This window comes from Diabrotica virgifera, chromosome 9 (genome assembly GCF_917563875.1).
Source record: "Diabrotica virgifera virgifera chromosome 9, PGI_DIABVI_V3a".
Lineage (NCBI taxonomy): Eukaryota > Metazoa > Arthropoda > Insecta > Coleoptera > Chrysomelidae > Diabrotica > Diabrotica virgifera.
Window position 1 is genome coordinate 154,453,131 of NC_065451.1, and position 23,020 is coordinate 154,476,150.

Sequence of the window (23,020 nt, forward strand, 5' to 3'; positions counted from 1 at the left end):
TTAACAATAATAGATTATATTAAAAATCACTTGAACATAAATTTATTTTCTGATGTCAAATCACTACAATTATACAAGGGTGAATATTGCTATGAAATTTGAAAATAAAAACGTAATTATCTTTTAAACTACTTCGTATAACATCACAAAACCTGATATTTTAGGAATAAAACATAGAGGAGAATAATGTAAAAATATACAGGGTGTTCCATTAAACAAAAGATAATTTTGTTTCACCCTGTCAATATGGGTGGCCCTGTATATTTGGAAATGTATTTAAATTCTGATATTATCTATGCCTCAATCTCACCTAAATAAACTTTTTTCGTATCTCCTACAACAAACGACTAATTGGACTTCCCACAACCTGTATACATACAAAATCTCCGCTATAAAATTTTTTCAAAGAAAATGTTATTGGTTTTTTTAAAATAACTCCGTTAAATTTTGAAATATGAGATTTATCCAAAAAACATTACAAAGCTAAGTAAAAGTTCTATAACACTGTATTAAACATAATTTTCTAAATCCTTTATTTTTTTTTAAATACAAGGTGAAAGGGCCCCGGTTACATGGTTCTCGCAGTAAAATTTAGGTTTTAAATATTTCTATCTCGGTTATTTTTTGTCGTAAAAAAATATTAAAAAAAGAAAAAGTTTAAATAAAGTTAAAACTAAAATTTTGTTCTCTACCATTTTTTAAGTATATCGAGTATTTTTGGAGTTATTATCAAAAGAAAATGAAATTCACGAAAATTTGAAAAATTCTAATTTTTTTTAATCGTATTTTTTTTGAAAATATGCATTCTAAACCGGTCAAAATTGTTGAAGTTATTACTCATGTTAAAATAAATAAAGTTTTAAATGGGTTACTATAAATTTTAATTTTTGTGGAAATGACGAATGTTTCATTTTTCATTCTTTCCTAAAAAATCTGAAAGGGTCCTCTTATTTCCATCATAACTTGCTTAATTTTGATGCTATCGACTTCTTATATAGCTTTTTGATAGTTACCTTTAAGTACTTTATTAAAATGTTCAATATCTATATTTAACAAAGTGCATCGTTTTCCTGTTATTTAAGCTTGAATACTAAGATTTGAGTACTCGCGGAAAAAAAATATACATTCAATTGCATATAACTCACTTTGTATATGTAATAAAGGATTTTTCGAATAAGGAGCTTATTTATTTTTATATTATCTTCGATTTTGGTAATAACAACTTTTTTGAAGAAACTTATGGTTTTTGAGTTATTTATGAAAAACTGCTTTAAAACATGGATTTTTTCAGGAAAAATCAAAACTTTTGATCTTTAATAACTCAAAAACTATTGCTTTATTGAAATAACTTTATATAACAAATGTTACTTATAATTTGTCCCTCTATCGATTAGTGGTATTATTTTTAATAAAATAATTTCCACCCCCGAGAAGGGGTGGCATCCCCCCCCAGGGTAAAAGCGCAAGTTGGCACCATGTCACCTTTGTTTCTTGAGGTATCCCCTACATACTTACCAATTTTCATGAAAATCGATGGAGGTTCAACGAAATCGGAGGTGAAAACCTTCATTGACTCCACTAACTGTAGTTGGTTATTGGTTGCTTGTGTTATTTGTAGATTTATTGGATCACTCTGTATGTTTTGTTGTTGATAAACTGGTTGTCCATTATAGAAATCTTTAAATATTATTTCTACGCGTATATAATAATGTCTAGTGGCTGTAATGCCAGTGTACTCGGCACAGTGATTCTAAAAAAGAACACACCTACGGCCTAAATTTTTCGTGTTGGTATCATGTGACGTGCAACGGTAAGTAAATTAGATGGCAGGTAGGTACAATTTCCAAATATTAAAAAATAGGTACCTATTCAATGGGACAAATAGGTCACACCCACCTACCATTCACTGCAAAACTGAGGCTGTTGATTTCACTATAGTCTGATTTCTTATTATCGAGTCTGATACAAAGACTTTCACACATATCCACCATTTTATTAAGAGAAGGTTCTTTTCTTGGAAAAATGTTTAAAAACACCAACATAATGCATATAAAATGTAAACAACCACCAAACAGATATTTCTATAGGACCTGTACGCACTGTTGCCAAATGTGTTCCGGATTTAAGTCTTGGTTGAGGCTCTGTCATCATCTTTTGGGGGGAGGGCGATAGGGCAAATGACATTTGTTTTGTTTATAACTATTTTATCCACTCCACTAGTTTAAATAATAATTGTCAAATAGTACAAAACATTTCAAAAACAGAAAAATGTAGATTAAAGTAATAACAAAGACCATTAAATAATTTGTATTAGATATGGATTTATGAAAAGTAATACTAATATGGTTATTTGTCCAATTAATTTATAGCTCCATACCCATATTACCTTTTTGTTGGTTTGGATTATTAAACAAAAAAATATGGTGGTAGTGGTAATGCACATTAATATAAAGATAAAGTATCAAGGAATGTAAACTGTATTCATTAATAATACACATTTATTTGGAAAATTAATTTAAACCATTCGTTTTCAGTTTAATTTATTAGTAAACATAAAATTTGAAATTCCATGAATAATATGGAAAGAAAACAGGAAAATGAAGATACAGTAAAAAATATTAAGGTAGAGAATAGTATTGTTGTTAAGCCTGAATATGTTGGGCCCCATGTCCAAGACTATGGACATGGAGGTTGGGATATTCATTTGGACCAAATTAAAACAGAAATATCAGTTGAAGATATGACATTTGAACAAAACCAAGATGATTTAGAACAATTCCAGCATTTGAATAGAGATGTTGATAATATAAAACTAGAGCATACTGCTAAAGGAAGTCAAAGCAGTGAACGTGGTAAGTAGTATGTTTACAATTCAAAAGGTTGTGCAATTATATTAAAAACAAATTTTGTTAACACTTTGGAAGACTCTTTAAATATGGCTTCCGAATAAATGTTAAATAAAAGAGGGAAAGCATACATCCTTGTCAAACACCTCTTATATGGACGGCGTTATGCATAACTCGACCAAGCGCCATTTCTTTAATATCAAGATAACAGCGTATTCTGGTGACACATAGCTAAAACTATCTTGGAAAAAAATCCCTGTTATTGTCACGTTAACGCTTACTAAGAAAAACAAAACCAAACCAAGCGACATTAATCCACTTACCATTAAGCAACCAAGAAACGAAAAACTTTGAAGCCATTTATCTCAAAACTATGTTTTGGCGCTTGGTCGAGTTATGCATAACGCCGTCCATATGTATGGGTTTGGATATAGAATTGACTATTTTTAATTGTGTCGTTTGATACCTTCAATGCATCTTATGTCTTTTTGGTCTATCTATATCAAGCTTCTTGATGATCTGCATTAACTTGTGGTGTTGGAAACGATCAAACGCTTTTTTGTTATCTAAATTTTTGAAATTGTCGATAATGGCAGTGTTGATTGTCTGTACTAGTTTTTATTGATTTCATGTGGTTGGAAGTCGTTTAAAAATTTCGCTATTTCGCCAGTGATTTCTGTAGTATTTTCTTCACTGGTCAAAAGAAAATTTATACATATTTATAGTGGTTATACAATACTGTTTTTGAACATATTTCTATCACTTTTTGCAATAAAAAGTGCAAAAACAAAACAATAAGCAAAACAGCTGATAACAGTTAATCACTTTATGGTTTTCTGTTATAGTCCAGGAGATAACTTATAATTTGTGACCTAGGCTGATTGATTCGCTGTAAATGGCTGACATTTGTTACTGCTGCAGGGACAAACTTGGGGATAAGTATGTCGCTTATGACAGTTGTCATGTAGTCTCACATCCAACTGAAGATTGCACAGGATTAGCCGCCTCTGAACTTCGTGCAGTTATACTGCAGAAAAGAACTCTTATCTATTTCTGCAATGAATGTCACTCTTCTTTTAAAAGTGTACCGAAGATTTTACGTGAAATGGAAAGCCTTAAAAAGGAAGTCACTACTTTAAAAAGGGACATCTCTAAACTCAAGGAAAAAGCATCCTTCTCGATGGAGGAAGTAACATATGAATTACACGAACGTCAAAAGAGATCAAACAATTTACTCATATTTAATCTTCCTGAACCAAACAATACTCCTGAAGACGTTGAACAAGTGAAAAATATTCTATCTACTGCTGATGATTCTGTTAAATTGGATGGTATGAAAATGGTACGTTTTGGCAAGAAAAACAAAAATGGGCATCGACCACTCAAATTAATATTATCTTCAAATGAGGATGTTCATTTGATAATTAAAAACAAGATAAAGGTTAGTCGAGAGAAAAAGATCTTCATATCTCTTGACCAAACACCTACTCAACGGAAACTGTTTGACACCGTCAAGACTGAACTACTAGCCCGTCAAGATGCAGGTGAACAAGATCTAATAATTAAATATATCAATAACGTACCAAAAATTGTCCAAAGGAACCAAAAAAACCACTAAATCCGGGCAAGCTATCTCTTTATTACCAAAACGTTAGAGGACTCCGTACCAAATTAACTGATTTAAGTATTAATGTGTCAAACTGTGTCTACGATGTAATCATTTTTACAGAAACTTGGCTTACTGCCGATTTCAATGATGCTGAACTTGGATTGACAAATTACAACATTTTCAGACAAGATCGTACACCTGAATCTAGCAAATTTGTAAGAGGAGGAGGAGTTTTAATAGCCACTAAGAAGAAATTTTCCGTAAAAATTATTCCGTCAGATTCCTCCATTGAGCAACTTTTTGTTCACTTGTGTGGTAAGTTTATCTTGGGAGCATTGTATATTCCACCAAAGTCTACACCTAACAAGTACCAAGTGCACTTCGATCAGCTTATTAGTATAGGTGAACAATATTCAAATTCTAAATTTTACCTCTTTGGTGACTACAACCTGCCATCAGCTGATTGGGAACTTGAAGACTTTTGCTCATCGGCAACTGCTAAACCTAATACATCGTTTGCAGAAACGGAGGCGATTGGTGTTATCTCAAATATGTGTGCTCTTCATAATCTATTCCAATCAAATAACATTGTCAATTCTAGAGGCCATTCTAGTTTTAGTTCTCGTGTGAGTCAGACGTGTCAATAGCCGGTGCTGACGAGTAATCTAAACGCTTTACAAATACGAATAATAAGTATCGATAATTATTCAAATAATATATAGACTAATAACTCGCGTTTTTGTTTCTATTTTTTAATTAAATGAGTGCGGACACGGGCGGTAAACCGCCCCCTGAACCTGATGGACCTCCCAATACCACCCTTAGTAGTCCAGATATTGAAATGGAATCCCCTAACAATTTTAAAGGTTTTAGTAAGGCTGAACTCAACCAAACTGTAAGTACTTCCGATCCTATTAAATCTAACGATGACAAACAAAAAGAAATTTTTAAGTATACCATAAATGACCGTGGACCGTTCCATATATATGTTGAAAATAAAGATAGCGATCTTAAAGGTAAACTTAATGCATTAAAAATTGGTGACATTATTCTTACAAAATTCCCAGAATTAGATAATAAAATAATTAGTATCGATATCGATACAATTGGCAGAAATAAATTAAGAATTAAATTTACGGATTCTAAAAACGCTAATTACCTTATCGACAAGAAAGACGATCCGGTTTTTGTTAAAAACAATTTGGATGTTTATATACCTAAATTTATTATTATTAGACAAGGTGTTATACGGGATGTCTCAACAGAATTCTCCGATGAATATCTTAAAAATAAAATTAAAAAATTCGAAATAAATTCTAATTTTGAGGTAGTAAACGTTTCTAGAATAAATAGAAAAACGGTTACCGATGATAAAATAAATTATGTTCCTACTAAATCGTGTGTAGTAAGCTTTAAAACACAAGTACTTCCAAAATACGTTACTATAAATAAGGTGTTGAAAGAAATTGAACCATATCAACAAAAAGTCCTGCTTTGTTTCAACTGTTTGCGATTTGGCCACCAGGGGAAGCATTGTAGGAGTAACCCCCGTTGTAACAATTGCCAGAAAGACCATAATACAAAAGAGTGTCAGGAAACAACATTAACCCCAAAATGTTTAAGTTGTATGGGAGACCACTTCACAACAAATCTTAAGTCATGTCCAGAATTCAAAAGACAGAAATTAATTAAAGAATGCATGACTAATAGTAATATTAATTACCATGATGCCAACAAACAAATTCCCCGCAAATCTTATGCAGACGTAACATCAAATAACATTATTAAAGATTCTCATCAACAAAATTTGCCTTCTTCTAATTACCCTCTTGTTAACCAAAGTTTAAATAGCTCTTCTGTTACTCGTCCATTCACATTTTCGGCCAATAGTAATCATAATAAATATACAGTCGTCAAATCTTCTAAAGGCAGCAAAAGGCAGAGACCAAATAGTCCTGTCTTGACACAGTCAGATCCAGAATACACATTTAACTTTAGACAATCAGGAACTAATATTCCAATTATAAATAGTCCTTCATATAAAAATAATTTAAATTCAAATTCTCACACGCTACAAACAGAGTCAAACTCTGATATTTTAGATATAATTTTTACTATTGTTACCGAACTTTTTAAAATTTTTAGGGAAACTAATAATCCCAATGTTACTAAACAAGACTTACAGCAAATATTAATTAGTAAACAATTATTAAACGTGCACAATATACCAACTACTTCGTCGTCTTCTCAGCTATAAACAAACTCAACATTTTACAGTGGAACTGCAGATCTGCAGTTGGCAATAAAGAAAACTTAGAATATCTCTTAAATACAACAGAAACTACCATAGCAGCTTTGTCAGAGACCTGGTTCAAACAGGAAAGGTTTTATAACTTCCAAGGTTATAATATTGTTCGGTCAGATCGCATGGATGGTTACGGTGGGGTAGCCATACTAGTAAAATCCAATAGATTATTTTCAGAAGTCGTAGTACAGGAACCAGCAAGAATGATGTGTACATGCATCGAAGTGAAACTTCTACCTAATAACAAAGCAGTGTACATATTGTCAATATACATTAAACCAAAGACTCGGATAGAAGTAAGAGAATGGATACAATTTTTCGAAAACTTACCACGACCTTTTATAATTGCTGGAGATTTCAACGCTCATCATCTTTCTTGGGGTTGTGAGTTTAATGATGTCTATGGTGTTTCTTTGCTCAATGCTATTAATCACTGCAATCTTGTGTATCTCAATGATGGTGCACCCACACTTGTTACGTCAGGTAGAAAAAGTGCCATTGATCTGTCTATTTGTACGCAAGACATAGTACATTTAATATCTTGGTCAGTCATACAGGATCCTCATGGATCCAATCACCTTCCTATATATATGAAGTTTAATAACTCTGACTCAGGCTTACAAACCTATGGTCTAGTTCACAACATATGGGTTCTTAAAAGAGCCAACTGGAATCTGTACACGACAACACTAGAGGAAATGAGCACCGCATGTAACTACAACAATTTCATAGACACGATAAACTCAGCTGCAAACATTTGTATCCCGAAAAGAACAATAATAAGAAATAAGTACTGGAAGCACAAACCAAAACAATGGTGGAATGAGACCTGCAACAACATTGCTCATAGGAGAAAAGAAGCTTTCAGATTATGGAAAGAAAACCCAAACATACAAAATTTACTTGAATTCAAACGAGTTGATGCCATCGCAAAAAAACATTCAAAGAAACAAAAAGAATTCAGTGGAGGAAATATGTTGAGAGCCTAAATCAGACAACTCCCATCACTGAAGTATGGAAAAAGGTAAATAGTTTTAAGAATCGTAAGCAGCAGAATAACCTATTGATCTGGAAGCGAATTGGATAGAAGAATTCCATGCCACAATCTCACCAGACTGGGCAAAAGAATGCATAGAATACAATCAGTTATCTTTAAAAACTGTTCCCAGAAACAACTTGTACTTACTTGAACGTTTTGAGATGTGGGAATTAGAAAGATCGTTGAAACTATCTAATAATACTTCACCAGGCGAGGACAATATAACTTACTCCATGCTGTTTCACCTCCCATTTAAACATAAAAAGTCTCTGTTAGAAATCTATAATAGTATCTGGACTGGTGCAAGTCCTATTCCGGATAGCTGGAAGAACTATATAATATTACCTATTAAAAAGAAAGACAAACCGCTAGACCTCTCAAGTTCGTACAGACCTATATCCCTGGCATCTTGTATTCTTAAAACTTTGGAAAGAATAATAAAGAATCGATTAGAACAATGGCTAGAATTTGAACACATCCTACCAAACTCACAATATGGTTTCCGGAAATGTAGGTCCACTCTCGAAGCTATTACTGTTCTCGTTACAGATATACTGACAGGATATACAATAAAAAAAACATACAGCTGCAGTTTTTATTGACCTTTCCTCGGCTTTTGATAACGTAAATTTAAACATTTTGTACCATAAGCTGACATCAATAGGAATACCTCATGAAATATGTTCATTTTTAACTTCACTATACTCCGATAGACGACTTTCACTAAAATTAAACCAAAATCTTCAAGGATCCCGAACATCGAATTTAGGACTCCCTCAAGACAGCATACTCAGCCCGCTACTTTTTATACTATATACAATGGACTTCGAAGTAAATTTGAATAACGTGAATATGATACAGTTTGCTGATGATATAGTTATCTACACCAACGGTACTACTATTTCAAATTGTCAGAACATTTTAAACACAAACCTATGGTCAGTTAAGCACTGGTTAGATTCAAACAACTTAATTCTTTCTGAAAAAAAATCTGAAGTGTGTATTTTTACTAAAAAAAGGGACATAACTCAAGTACAGTTACAACTGGGACCATATCGTCTTCCAATCAAAAATTGTGTTAAATACCTTGGACTCTATTTAGACAGAAAATTACTGTGGAAAGATACCATCCACCATGCAATAAAAAAAACCGAGAACGCTATGAATATTTTGAGAGCATTCTGCCATACCAAATGGGGAGCAGATCCAAATACCGCTTTACTGTTCTATAAAACAATGGTTAGAAGTATATTAGACTATGGCAGTCACCTATATGGAACAGCAGCACATACTCACCGAAACAAAATAGAGACCCAGAAAAACACAAGTTTGAGAATATGTCTTGGTTATCTTAAATCTACCCCAATAAATATTATAGAAGTCGAATCTGTAGAACCTCCACTATCTTTCAGAAGGCAGCTAATTAGTCATAAATTTATGGCTAAAGCCATATCCAAAGAAGCCAGCTATCTTCGTAACATTCACGACCTCACTGTCCTAGTACTCACCCATCCATATTGGCACTCAAAAGCTACTCCACTCCTAGTAAACAGCTATACCACACTGGCACAAATCTCTAACTCCCTGTCTATCAACAAAACTATACCTATCTACACCGAACCTCCCTATGTTTCCTTTTCAAAACATATAAAAACATACTACCTGGACCCAAAAGAAAACTTTCTAGAAACCATTAATGGAAGATGGCCTGAACACCAATACATATATACTGACGGATCCAAGTTGAATGGAAAAGTAGGCTGTGCCTTTTATGACGCAAACTCTTCCCAATATTACAAGTTCAAGCTACCAGATGAGTGTTCCATATATACCGCCGAAACAATTGCCATAGCAAATGCATTTAGATACGTCCAGTCGAGAAACACACAGAATCATGTTATATTCACTGACAGTAAAAGTGCAGTTGACCGAATAACAAACTTGAAATCATCGAAAAACCTTACTAACATAGAGGCAGAAATATTAAAACTGAACTTTGAAGCAACAAAACAAAGGAAAACAATAACTGTAGTGTGGATTAAAGGGCACTCAGGAATAAAAGGTAATGATGCAGTGGATACACTAGCCAAATCAGCCACTGACACAGGCTACCATCTAACCACCAATATTGTTCCATATACAGATCTTACCTCCAAGTTTACTTCACATTTAAAACAATTGTGGCAGCAAGAATATAATTCATCAGTCACAGGGCTTAACTATGTCGGCCACCAAAATAACATACCATTGAAAAGCTGGTTTCATGAATTAACCAAACGAAACTTCATTGTTACAATAAACAGAATAAGATCTAATCATGCTATGACTCCTTTGTACAAATATAAAATAGGACTGGATGAAAACCCATATTGTCCATGCGGAGAAGTTGGTGATATGAACCATGTAATCCTAGAATGTTCAAGAAATAAGAAGAGCATAGAATCATTTTTCGAAGAAATGGTAAATCTCAAATTCTGTTTGCCAACCAGTCCAAATTGTATAATTTTTAGTAATAATATTAACTTATATCAATGTTTGTATAATCATTTAATTCGTTGCAAAATGAAATTGTAAAAAACTAACACCATTGTAAGCAATTCTGCGATACAAAATATTATTGTAAGTGTGTTCACGAAAAAATTAACAAAAAAAAATAATTAAAAAAAAAAGTTAAAAAAAAAGTAAAATAATGATAAACAAATAAAAAAAAAACAAAAAAAAAACAATGAAAAAAAAAGGAAATAAAACTAAACAAAATACTACATAAATAAAGCATTAAAAAAAACAAAAATATAATTAAAAAAAATAAAAAAAAATATATATACATATAAAAAAATGCACTAAACAGAAACACACATTTTACTAACACAATAACATTTATCCTAGGGTGTGAGAATTTGAAAAATCAATTTATTTATACTGGATCAAAAAAAAATGCTCCCTTTATATTTCATAAATAAAAAATAAGTCTGGCTAATTGGTTCATGCCAAAGCCAATTATATATAAAAAAAAATTCTAGAGGCGTTATTCTAGACCTTGTTCTCTCATCAGAAGAGCTTGTGATAACCTCGGCAGTTGATATATTGATTCCTCCAGACTTATATCATCCTCCACTTGAAACTATCTTACAGCTACACTTTGATCAGAACACTACTGCAGGCGATGGTGAATACTACTATGATTTTCATAAAGCTAATCTTCCTTGCATTTATCAATACTTAGAAGCAATTGATTGGGACAGTCTTATAAGTGATAAAGAACTTTCCGAGATGATAGGTACTTTCTATGATATTCTTTACTGTGTGCTTAATATGTATGTTCCATTGAAAAAAGTTTGTACAAAGAAATTTCCTGGTTGGTATTCTAGTGAAATTACACAATTAATACGTGACAAAAAGACTGCCCATTTAATTTACAAGAGTAACAGGTCTCCTGAGAATTATGCAGGTTTTAGTCGACTTAGAGCTCAGTGCAAAATTTTATCAAAAAATTGTTATGCTAATTATATACATTCAACTGAGATTTCGATCCAAGCTAATCCAAAAAATTTTTGGAAATTTGTAAACAGTAAGAAAGAAAATAATAGTATGCCTGTCTCAATGTCACTCAACAATACACTAGCCTCTAATGGCAACGATATTGCAAATTTATTTGCTAGCCATTTCTCTTCAGTTTTTAGTAATAAAACTCTTAAGCATAATGACAATTTAATACAGTCTAAGGTCTGTGTATCTTCCTATATCATACCAATTTCAAAAATATACGAAAAACTTTCAACTCTTAATGTCAATAAGGGACCTGGGCCAGATGGTATTTCTCCCATTTTTCTTAAACGATTCTCTTTTATTCTGTCTCGGCCGCTTTATCATATTTTTAATAAATCCCTTCAGTTGGGGGAATTTCCTGACTTTTGGGAACTATCCTATGTCACTCCAATTTACAAAGCAGGTAATAAAGCTGACATAACGAATTATCGTCCTATTTCTATTCTCGGCACAATTCCCAAGGTATTTGAGAGTATTGTTACTGATTACCTTAATTATAACTGCTCTTGGATACTAAATTCTCAACAGTTCGGATTTTCTTGTGGTAAATCAGCAGAACTTAGTTTGTTGCTTTATGTTGATACCTTGTCTGAAGCTTTGGAGAGGGGGTTGCAGATTGATTCAGTGTATACTGACTTCTCCAAGGCTTTTGATAGGGTGAACCATGATCTTTTGTTACATAAGCTCAAATTATATGGCATAGAAGGTTCTGTGTTGAAGTGGTTGGGCAGTTACCTAACAAATAGAACACAGCAGGTTAGGGTTAATCATCATTACTCCAACACTTTTCTAGTAACCTCTGGTGTACCTCAGGGCTCTCATTTGGGTCCACTTTTGTTTAACCTGTATATTAACGACATCGTCACCTGCTTCTCTAACACTTCTGCTCTCTTATTCGCTGATGATCTTAAATGTTATCAAATCATTAATAATCAAGATGATGCAATATCATTGCAATCAGATTTAGATAATTTAGCCAACTGGTGTCTTGATAATGGGATGGATTTGAATGTCAACAAGTGTCACATTATCCGGTTTTGTCGGAATCATCATTTATCAGTATTTAATTATACCATAAATGATCAATTATTGGATACGGTAGACTCAATTAAAGATTTAGGTGTTGTTCTTGATTCCTCTCTGAGCTTTAAGCATCACATCAACAATATTACTCAAAGATCCATGAAAATGCTTGGCTTTGTTAAAAGGACAACTCGTGATTTCACGAACGTGTTCACTATTAAAATGCTCTACTGTTCTTTAGTCAGGACGCACCTTGACTACTGTTCTCCAGTTTGGTCCCCACATTATTTACACCTCAAGAACAAACTTGATAGTGTTCAACATAATTTTCTTAGATATATTGGGTTCAAAAAACACATCAATTATAATTATACAGATATGGAACGATTTTTGAATATCTCTTCTCTGGATGTCCGTAGGAAGCGTAAAGATCTCACAGTATTGTTTAATATTATCAATGGCATATATTACTGCCCTGAACTCCTTGCTAAAATATTGTTGTTTGTTCCACCACGATCAACAAGACAAATTCAAACCTTTCATATTTCTTTTCATAGATATAATTACTCATATTTTACTTTTGTTCCTAGAACACTAAGACTTGCTAACTCCCTAGGTGACCTTTTACTTTTTGGTAACTCTGTTGATGTTTTTAAGAACCATTTAACCAAATTAAATATTTAGCAATGTCATAACCTTGTTATTTGTTAGTAATTAATGTTTTGTTATTATTTTACTTTGTCATGTCTTTTTAAATGTTTTGTACTCTCTCATTTTATTCTTATATCTTCAACACTGTAATTATCAATATCTTATTAATGTATTACCGAATTGGGCTTGCCCGTATAAATAAATAAATAAATAAATTGCATAGGATTCTGTAGGTACCAAAGGTACTGTAGGTACCAAAGTGGCTTCTGTAGACAGAAGTCAACAATAGACCAGATATTTGTTCTGCGACAGATCCTCGAAAAAACAAGTGAACATAACATCGACACACATCATCTCTTCATAGACTTCGAAAGCGCATATGACAATATAAACCGAGAATTCTTAATAAAAGCAATGAAAGAATTTAATATACCAACACAACTAATAGAACTGATAAAAGAATCTCTAAAAGTAGAAAGTAAAATCCGGATACAAAACGAACTAACGGAAACAATAGATGTGAAAAAGGGACTAAAGGGACGCTCTATCATGCATCTTGTTCAACATCGTACTCGAGAAAATAATGAGGTACACAACAGTCAATACTCGAGGAACAATAATTAATAAAAGCGTGCAAATACTAGCATTTGCAGGTGATGTTGACATAATCGCAAGATCAAGAAGAGAAATGATAGAGGCATTCAATCAAATAGAACGAGCTGCACAAAATAGTGGTCTTAAAATCAACCAGAACAAAACAAAATATATGCAGGTAAGTAAAAACACAGAAATAAGGCAGCCACAAAATATAACAATAGGAGAATACAACATTGAGGGGGGTAAAAAACTTTACATACTTGGGATCCCTAGTCACATCTGATAATAACGTAGCAGAGGAAGTGAAGAGGCGAATATTTATTGCCGATAAAAGTTACCATGGCTTAATTCGGCAACTAAGATCAGACAACGTCACAAGGAAAACGAAATGCCAAATATACAAAACCTTAATAAGACCGGTACTTACATGCGGCTCAGAAACCTGGACACTCACTAAAAGAGAGGAAACATTGCTAGCCACCTTTGAAAGAAAAATCTTGCGACACATATATAAGGGCACAAAAGAAAATGGAATTTGGCGAAGAAGGTACAACTTTGAACTATACGAAAGATACCAGGATCTGGATATCATAACATTCATTAAAATAGGACGGCTGAGTTGGATGGGACATGTAGAAAGAATGGAAGAAGGCGAAATACCAAACAAAATATTCAAACAGATGCCAGTAGGAAAAAGAACAAGAGGAAGACCGAAGCTGAGATATTTAGAACAAATAGAAAATGATATAAAAACCTTAAAAATAAAAACTGGAGAAAAAAAGCACGAAACGGATCAGAGTGGAGAAGAATCCTGGAACAGGCCAAGACCCAGAAAGGGCTGTCGAGCCAATGATGATGATGAAATTGCATAGGAACACGTCCTTCCTATGATCATAACAATTTTGGACCAGCACCTATGTTGCTACTATTGCTTCTCTTTTTCCTAAACCTTAAACCTGAACTGAGAATCATTGATGTCCCATTCACATTTTTTGTATAATATTCGACCAGCACCTATGTTGCTACTATTGCTTCTCTTGTTCCTAAACCTTGCTTAAACCCGAACTGAGAATCACTGATGTCTCATCCACATTTTTTGTATAATCTTCGATGTAGTATTTTTAAGAATATATGTGTGATTCATCAGGCTAATGAGTCTGTGATCCTCATATCTTTTTGCATTGGCTTTCTTGGGTAATGAAATAAATGTAGAGCATAACCACTGTTGAGGATAGCAACCAGTTTCATAAATAAAATTAAATATTTTAAGTAGTGCTGAAATTTTCCTTTTATCCAGTAGTTTGAGTATTTGTGAAGGGATATCATCTGGTCTAGGTCACTTATTGTTTTTTGAATTCAATATTGCTTTTTCTATCTCCTCTTTAGGCTAAGGCCACACGGGAGATAATTTACGGCGCCATAATAGCAGTAAACCTCACGAGGCATTGGTTGACTAAATCCTATTTCATCTAATATTATTGGAGGAGATAGTCAACCAATGGGTTTATTGCTCGTACGGCGCCGTAAATTATCGCCAGTGTGGCCTTAGCCTTAGTGATTGAAGGGCCAGTCAGCTGGTGGTCTGTATAAACTTCACTCATGGGTCTTTCGTCATGGAAGAGCTCCTGGATATAGTTTTCCTATATATCTAGTTTCTCCTTTTCACCCAGCTCTATCAGGTTATACTGATTAACTATGGTAGTTGGTTTTCATTTTCTGTATTTTTGTATCTGTCATTGTAAATGTTCTAGATCGATATATTGTTGCTTTAAGCCATTCATGTTTTGCTATTCTTATCTTTGCTTTTATTTGCCTGTTGTTTTTATCCACATTACTGGTCATGCCATCTTAGTCATTTTTGTGTCATCGTCTTTCTTCTTGCTCTTTGGTTTGTACACTAAGTTGTTTTTCATGATGTCTGTTACAGCACTTCGGCACTACAGATCTTTGGCAATGTTTGTCGTCAATATTTGAATTTGTGACAATTTGTGTGTTATTTCATTGCTTATTTCTGCTTGTATCATTGGGTCTTTCAGTTTATCAAATGCTATCTGTTGTTGAGTTTCAGGCTTGTTCTTGCATGAAAGAGCGATCTTTATGACAGCAACTAATAGTATGTGCTCAGAAGGCACATCTGCTCCAGGATATATATGCAAGCTCTTTTAAAAGTTGTGCTGAATATACCATTGATAAGAACGAAGCCTATCTGATTTCTTATTATGTTCTGAGCTCTATCGGCTGGAGATTTTTAAGTATAAAGAGAATGGGGTCAAGTCGGAACCAAGTGTTGATAACTCTCATGTTTTCTTCCTGACAAAATTGTATAAGTCGGTCGCCACTTTCGTTCCTTGTTCCAAGACTGTAAGTCCAACTACGTCTTCAAAGCTGCCCTTCTCTATTTTGGAATTGAAATTTCCCATAATTATGTTGACATCATCAGTTCACAGTGCATCATCCTTTTTGGAAGATAATTACAAAAGTCTTAAAAATGGTCTTAACTGCTTCGTTTGAGCGAATCTACCACTTTCTAAAAAAATTTTGAGTGCAGGTTGAACTCGTTTTTGCGTCCGGCGTCATTAAGATATTTGTGAGACAAGAACTCGACAATCTTTATTAATTAAATATAAGTAATTTAAATTGAAAATTAAGTGTTTTGTAATATCAAAACTACCGCGCTAGAGTGACATATTGCTGGTGTCGGACTCTTCGATTTTGTTATTACAAAACTCTTAATTTTCAATTTAAAGTACAGTAAAACCTCGATATAACGGACTAATTGGGGGAACAGGATGTCCGTTAAAGCCGAAAGTCCGTTATATAAAAATAGGTTTAAAATCAATCAACAATTTTATTTTGAAAACACGTACTGTATTTAGATACAGTGTACAAATCTGTGTAAGTTAAAAAAAGGAATAAAGTTTTGTTTACTACTTTTTTACTTTTCTACTTCATCAAAAATCTCCATGTACTCTGCCATGTACTCGTTTGGTTGTCAAAACTATTCACTGATCCATAAGTTGAATACGCGATGTATTTTTTGGCAAAAACATACAATTAAAGTTAACATCTTCTGAATGTCGAATATTTTCGGGGGGTAAGTAGGAGCTTTGTCTAAAATCAATAAACATTTCACCTCTTTCGGCGGTATTTCCAGTTTCTTCTCTTGAAATTTTCTCAGTGCTGGTACAAAACAGGCAGATAGATGATGCATTATATCTTTGACAACTCTAGGTTTATGAGATTTGCCAACAATTATAGCAGTAAATTCATGCGATCTATCGGGTTTAGCATAAATAAAGCAGTGCCGAGATCCTGTCATTGCTGATTTTTCTTTCAGAATTGGATTTTTCCTATTTTTTTTAATTCAATTTTTTTTACGTTTGATCGGATTTTTTGTCCGTTATATCCGAAGTCCATTAAATAGAGGTCCGTTCTATCGAGGTTTTACTGTACTTATATTTAATTAATAGATTGCCGATCTCTTGTCTGACAAATTTACAGCCGCGTTTCCTTAGTTTGACAACGTAAATATGTTAATGACGTGTGATGCGGAAACGTGTCCAACATGCACTCTGAAATTTTTCAGAAAGTGGTAGACTCGCTCAAACGAAGCAGTTAAGACCATTTTTAAGACTTCTGTAATCATCTTCCAAAAAGGACGATGTACTGTGGACTACATGTTTCTTTGTCAATTTAAGCAATTCTTTGATTTCACTATAAAAGCTTTGCACCTCTTCATCTGCTGTATCTTTAGTTGGTGCATAAACCTGTATGATGTTGATATTATTTGGCTTCGTTTCAAGTTTATTGCAGCACATATACATATATCATATATTTAGTTTTACTTTCACTGATTAGGAGACTCAACTTCTCTGCTTCCTTCTCGAACTTGACGAAAGTTTCCATCATTTTTAATCTGGTGTTTCCTATCAAATCGATATCATCTGCAAAAGCCAACAGTAAGTTTGGTCCTCGATAAAATACTGTAGTAGGTTTTTCGATTCTTGCATTTCTGATTATCTGTTGCAGAGCAAAGTTGAAGAGTTGTGGTGAAAGTGCATCTCTCTGTTTTAGTCCATTGTTTAGTTCAAATGTCTCCGATTATTGTTGTCCAACTCTCACCTTACATTGTAACCATTCGATGCACATCCATATCAACATTGAGTAGGTTTTTAGGAAAGCCAAGTTCGTGCATTGTTGTGCGAAGTCTAACCCTGCATACTCTATCAAATTCCTGTCTAAAATCTATTAATACTGATGAAGCTGACCCAGCATATTTAATTATCTCTGTAAGCGCCGGACTCCACTTGCGATTTGTAGTCGCACGATTGTATTGTCTCGAAGATTGAACACATTGTTTCAAATACAACTCAATCCATTTGCGACTAAATAATCGTGGATTGACTTGTATTTGAAAAAATGTATTCAATATTCGTGACAAAACAATCGCGCGACTAGAAAATCGCAAGTGGAGTCCGGCGCTTATTGTGAATATCTGGTCAATAGTTGAGCGGCCCAATGTAAATCCGCATTAATAATCCCCAACAATTTCTTGTGTGTATGTTTTGATTTTTTCTAGCAGGGTATTTGCAAGGACTTCGTAGGAGGTATTAAGGAGCGTTATTCCCCAGTAGTTAATACATTGCTTTTTGTTTCCTTTTTTGTGAATTGGTACAATAACCCCTTCTTTCCATTCATCTGGCATTGTTTCTTCTCAAGGATGATTCCACAAGAGCCACTGATTTATTCCTGGGGCATATGAATGTCACCAACCATTATAGGGTATTTACTATACATTTTCTAATTATCATTCCTGATTTACTGTGAAACTCACCCCCATGGCAAAAGTACACATCGGCACAATAGGCCAGGGTAATAAGGCAAAAATATACCCTGTTCGTGACACTTCAGCAGCCAGGGTACTGAAGCGTTTTTTCGACAAGTAATACCTATAGGAACAAATTGTAACTATTTCCTGCGTAGGATCTGGCGGCCATTTTTATTTATAAACAATTAACTGTCAAAAAATGACATTTTCCCCTTTTTTTCAAATCAATGGAAAACAGTGAAACTTATGAGTTTTTTAGTACAAATATCTTTGAGATTATGGAAAAAGCTTTAAAATGACATATTACAAAGTTTGATATACTCATTTATTGTTAATATAATTGCGAAAAAAGGTCGGGATTGCAAAAAAAATTATTTTTGCAATAACTGTTGTAAAAATTAGTGTACAGGTTTGAAATTTTTGTTAAATGAAAGTTCCTTGGTGCTTAATATGTGATAAAAATTTCAAAGCGATTCATTCCATTGTTTAAATTTTATTCGAATTGTTTATCTCAGAGAGCATTTTTTTTGCAATAGTATAAGTCAGAAAAAAATGATGTTAGAACCATTCCACAGGTGTCAAATGGAAGAGCATGAGCTATATTTTCAACTTGGTTTAAAAAAAGCGAATAAAAAATGCATTTATTAGTAATAAATAATTATGCAAAAGTATGGTAAATCTTTCCTTATAAACTTTTTGGATAACTTTTTCCAAAAAAATTAACTTTTTTACCCTGTTTTAAGTGCACAACTACCAAGTAATTTTATTTATATCATAATTGATAAAAAATTGTAATAAATATGTATAATTTCTTATATAACAAAATAAAAAATTGATAAGGAAAGATTTATGATACTTTTGCATAATTATTTATTACTAATAAATCCATGTTTTATTTGCTTTTTTTAAACTAAGTTGAAAATATAGCTCATGTTCTTTCATTTGACACCTGTGGAATGGTTCTAACGTCATTTTTTCTGACTTATGTTATTGCAAAAAAAATGCTCTCTGGGATAAACAATTTGAATAAAATTTAAACAATTGAATGAATCGCTTTGAAATTTTTATCACATATTAAGCACCAAAGAACCCTTATATGACAAAAATTTCAAAGCTGTATACTAATTTTTACAATAGATATTGCGAAATTAATTTTTTTTGCAATTCCGACCTTTTTTCGCAATTATATTAACAATAAATGAGTATATCAAACTTTGTAATACGTCTTTTTAAAGCTTTTTCCATAATCTCAAAGATATTTGTACTAAGAAAACCATAAGTTTTACTGTTTTCCATTGATTTGAAAAAAAAGGGAAAAATGCCATTTTTTGACACTTAATTGTTTATAAATAAAAATGGCCGCCAGATCCTACGCAGGAAATAGTTACAATTTGCTCTTATAGGTATAACCTGTCGAAAAAACGCTTCAGTACCCTGGCTGCTCGAGTGTCACGGGAAAAACCTTATTACCCTGGACTACAATATCACTTTTCTTCTTTGACCTGTTACCTATGTGTATGCCTAATTTCATGTCAATCTAAGCCAGTGATACTCAACCTGCGGTCCTATTGCGTTTTTATGTGGCCCGAAGGCTAACTTAAGGGCTCTGTAAACGATTAAATTATTTTGAACTTGAGTTAGATAATATTGAGTAAGAGAGTGGTAACTTTTAGCATTTATTTGCGACATAACAGAAAAACTTGGCAAACTTAATCGTCGTTTACAACTTAAAAGGTAAACATAAAATTATTTCGCAGTTGAAGAATAAAGTATTTGCTTTCAAGGACAAGCTAAAGATATAGGTACATCGAGGAAATTAATATAAAAAATCTGTATAATTTTTCGACATTGGTAAAAGGTCAACAAGATGGAATTGATGTATCTCCAGAAAACTTTGCTACTATTTCTAATTACTTAGTTTTCTTGAGCGATGAATTTCAGGGAAGATTTAATGATTTGCGAAAAATTAGGAAATATCTTCTATTAGTGGAAAATCCCCAGGCACTTAGAAGTAGCTGCTACTGCACAATTTGCAGCATTGTGATTTAATAGCACAAAGTTGTCAGATGAACTAATTGATTTTAAAGATGATACAATCCTGTAGGCAATTTAAAAAAGGGACGCAAATCAATATTGAGAATTCTGGAAACTAATACAGAATAACTATACAACTCTCAAAAGTTGCGCTTACTTGCTCTTCACGTTGTTTGCTTGATCATACCTCTGTGCGAATCTTCATATTAAAAAATGAAATATGCAAAAAAATGTTTAAATTGTAGAATAGAGCATTGAATAACCTTTCAAACGAGCTAGCACACGAACTTTATTCTTATTTAAAAAAATCATCGATTACGTCATCACACTCAGATGGATGACGTCACTAGTATAACATATGTTGCAATATTTTTCCTTATACTCGCCAATTTACGAAATAACGAATTTATTCCTTTCATTTGTATCATACTGTATATTACTTCACTTAGATTGCGGCCCGCAAGCTGTGGCAATAGCTACTATGTGGCCCAGGAAAAAAAAGGTTGAGTATCGCTGATCTAAGCGGTTCTTTAAAATTTATCGTCATAAAAATATTTATTATTTAGCGGTCCATCAGTGCACCATATTTGAATATGTACATATAAAGTTATGTACTATTATATTGAAAGAAATTGTGGTTTAATACCAGGTTTAATCAAATCCAAGTAAACCCAAATATTGACCAGAAATATATTCTAATAAGGTGGATTTTGCTCTTTTAGATAGCTTCAAAAATGAAATTAAAGAGGAGTCCGATACAGAAAGCATACATGATACATTGGATGATTCAGGTTTAAATGAGTATTCGTCAAAAATTGAAATAGATGAAACAAAACTTATGCCATATGGAGAACAAACACACAAAGAAGGTAAGTAGATAACAAAAATTCATATACCCTTCTTAGACCCTTTTTAAATGCCTCATATCTTTCTAATACGTATGTATTAAAATGTATGTCATTTAGCTATTTGAATACATATAAAATTATTATTGAAAGAAATTGTGGTTTAATACCAGGTTTAATCAAATGCAAGTAAACCAAAAAATTTAAAGCTAACTATGGAGCACGATTAATATATTTTCTAATAAGGTGGATTATGCATTTTTAGATAGTTTCAAGAAAGAAATTAAGGATAAGTTCGATAGAGAAGGTATATGTGAAACATTTGATGATTTAGGCTTAAATGAATATTCGTTAAAAATTGAAATAGAAGATGAAAAAAAACTTATGCCCTATGGAGGAGAACAAACACACAAAGAAGGTAAGTAGATAACAAAAATTCATATACAGTTGTTCTTAGACTCTTTTCTCAGTGCCTCATTTCTTTCTAATATGTATACTATACAGGGTGATTGATTAGTAGGGTAAAGCTCAATAGCTCCGCTATAGTAATAGATAGCAATAAAAGTTAATAACAAAAATTTTAGCCACCTTTGAGCTTCACATTACAAAATTAGTTAGAATGTTACAGGGTGTTCGATAACACAGTGGCAGACCAAACTTATGTTTTTTTAAATGGAACACCCTATATTTTATTTTAAATTCGAAATCCTGTTTACTTCTCCATCACAAAAATATAAAGGTTTGTTATGTTATACAGGGTATTTACAAAGTTATAACCAATTTTATATGAAAATCGTAACAAGTTCAACTCCCTGTATAAATAAAAATAAGCAAAACAACAATGGTTTATTAATGCCATATTTTTTAACGTATTGTCAAAATTTTCAAGAATGGTCGATATTGCTAATTTTCTTTATATCAAATACAGGGTGAGTCAAAACGCAAGTACATTATTTTCTCAGTAATTTTAAATGGAACACCCTGTATTTTATATCACTATTGAAAAGTACCATTACCGTACTTTAATTTTTAGATAATATTCTCTATGTCTAAATTAATTAATTTTCGAGATATTTTCATTTTTCAATGGACAGTAGCGTGGTCAATCACCAGAATTTAATAAACTGGACTTATTTTTTTGGGTTACGTTAATAATGAAGTTTATAAAATACCTCCAACAACAAGGGATGAGATGAAAAATAGAATACAAAGTGTATTTCGATGTGTTAATTTACAAATGCTCCGTAGAGTAAGTAGCTCATTCAATGATTTTTTTTAGGCATACATAAATGTGTTAGGAGATAATTTTGAACACCTTATGTAACTAAATATTAAAAATATTTTATTAAAAGTAGCTTCTAATTTTTTCAAACATGTTTTTTTGCAAAATGTATTACTGATAAATTATGTTTCATTCTTTATTTGTTACATTGTTACATTTACATACAAAAGTAGTGTTTAATTGTCTTCACAAAATATTGTATTTTGTGTTTGTGTGTTTTTTTGTAAAATTTATTACTAATTTTCTTTGTTTATTTGTTGCATTTACATAAAAAGATAGTTTTTAATTGTTTCAAAAATGTTGCATGTAGTGGTTGTGTTTTTGTTTGTAAAATGTATTACTAATAAATTATTTTTATTTCTTTATTTGATATAGATTACCGGATTGATAATCGGTAATCTTCAATTGTCAATTC

At 32.5% G+C, this 23,020-nt stretch overlaps 1 protein-coding gene across 5 annotated transcripts in view; it reads left to right on the forward strand.

Moving 5' to 3' along the window:
• The first annotated feature begins 2,177 nt into the window (after positions 1 to 2,177).
• The window catches only part of LOC126892254 (zinc finger protein 234-like), a 57,412-nt gene continuing 36,569 nt past the window's right edge, over positions 2,178 to 23,020 (forward strand). For 4 of the 5 annotated variants that reach the window (XM_050661750.1, XM_050661752.1, XM_050661749.1 and 1 more), the window contains exons 1-3: positions 2,178 to 2,852; positions 21,201 to 21,347; positions 21,589 to 21,741. In XM_050661750.1, the coding sequence (XP_050517707.1) occupies positions 2,570 to 2,852; positions 21,201 to 21,347; positions 21,589 to 21,741 (583 nt within the window). In that variant the 5' untranslated portion in view covers positions 2,178 to 2,569. The remainder of the gene's footprint in view (positions 2,853 to 21,200; positions 21,348 to 21,588; positions 21,742 to 23,020) is intronic. The other variant, XM_050661753.1, reaches the window with a different exon arrangement.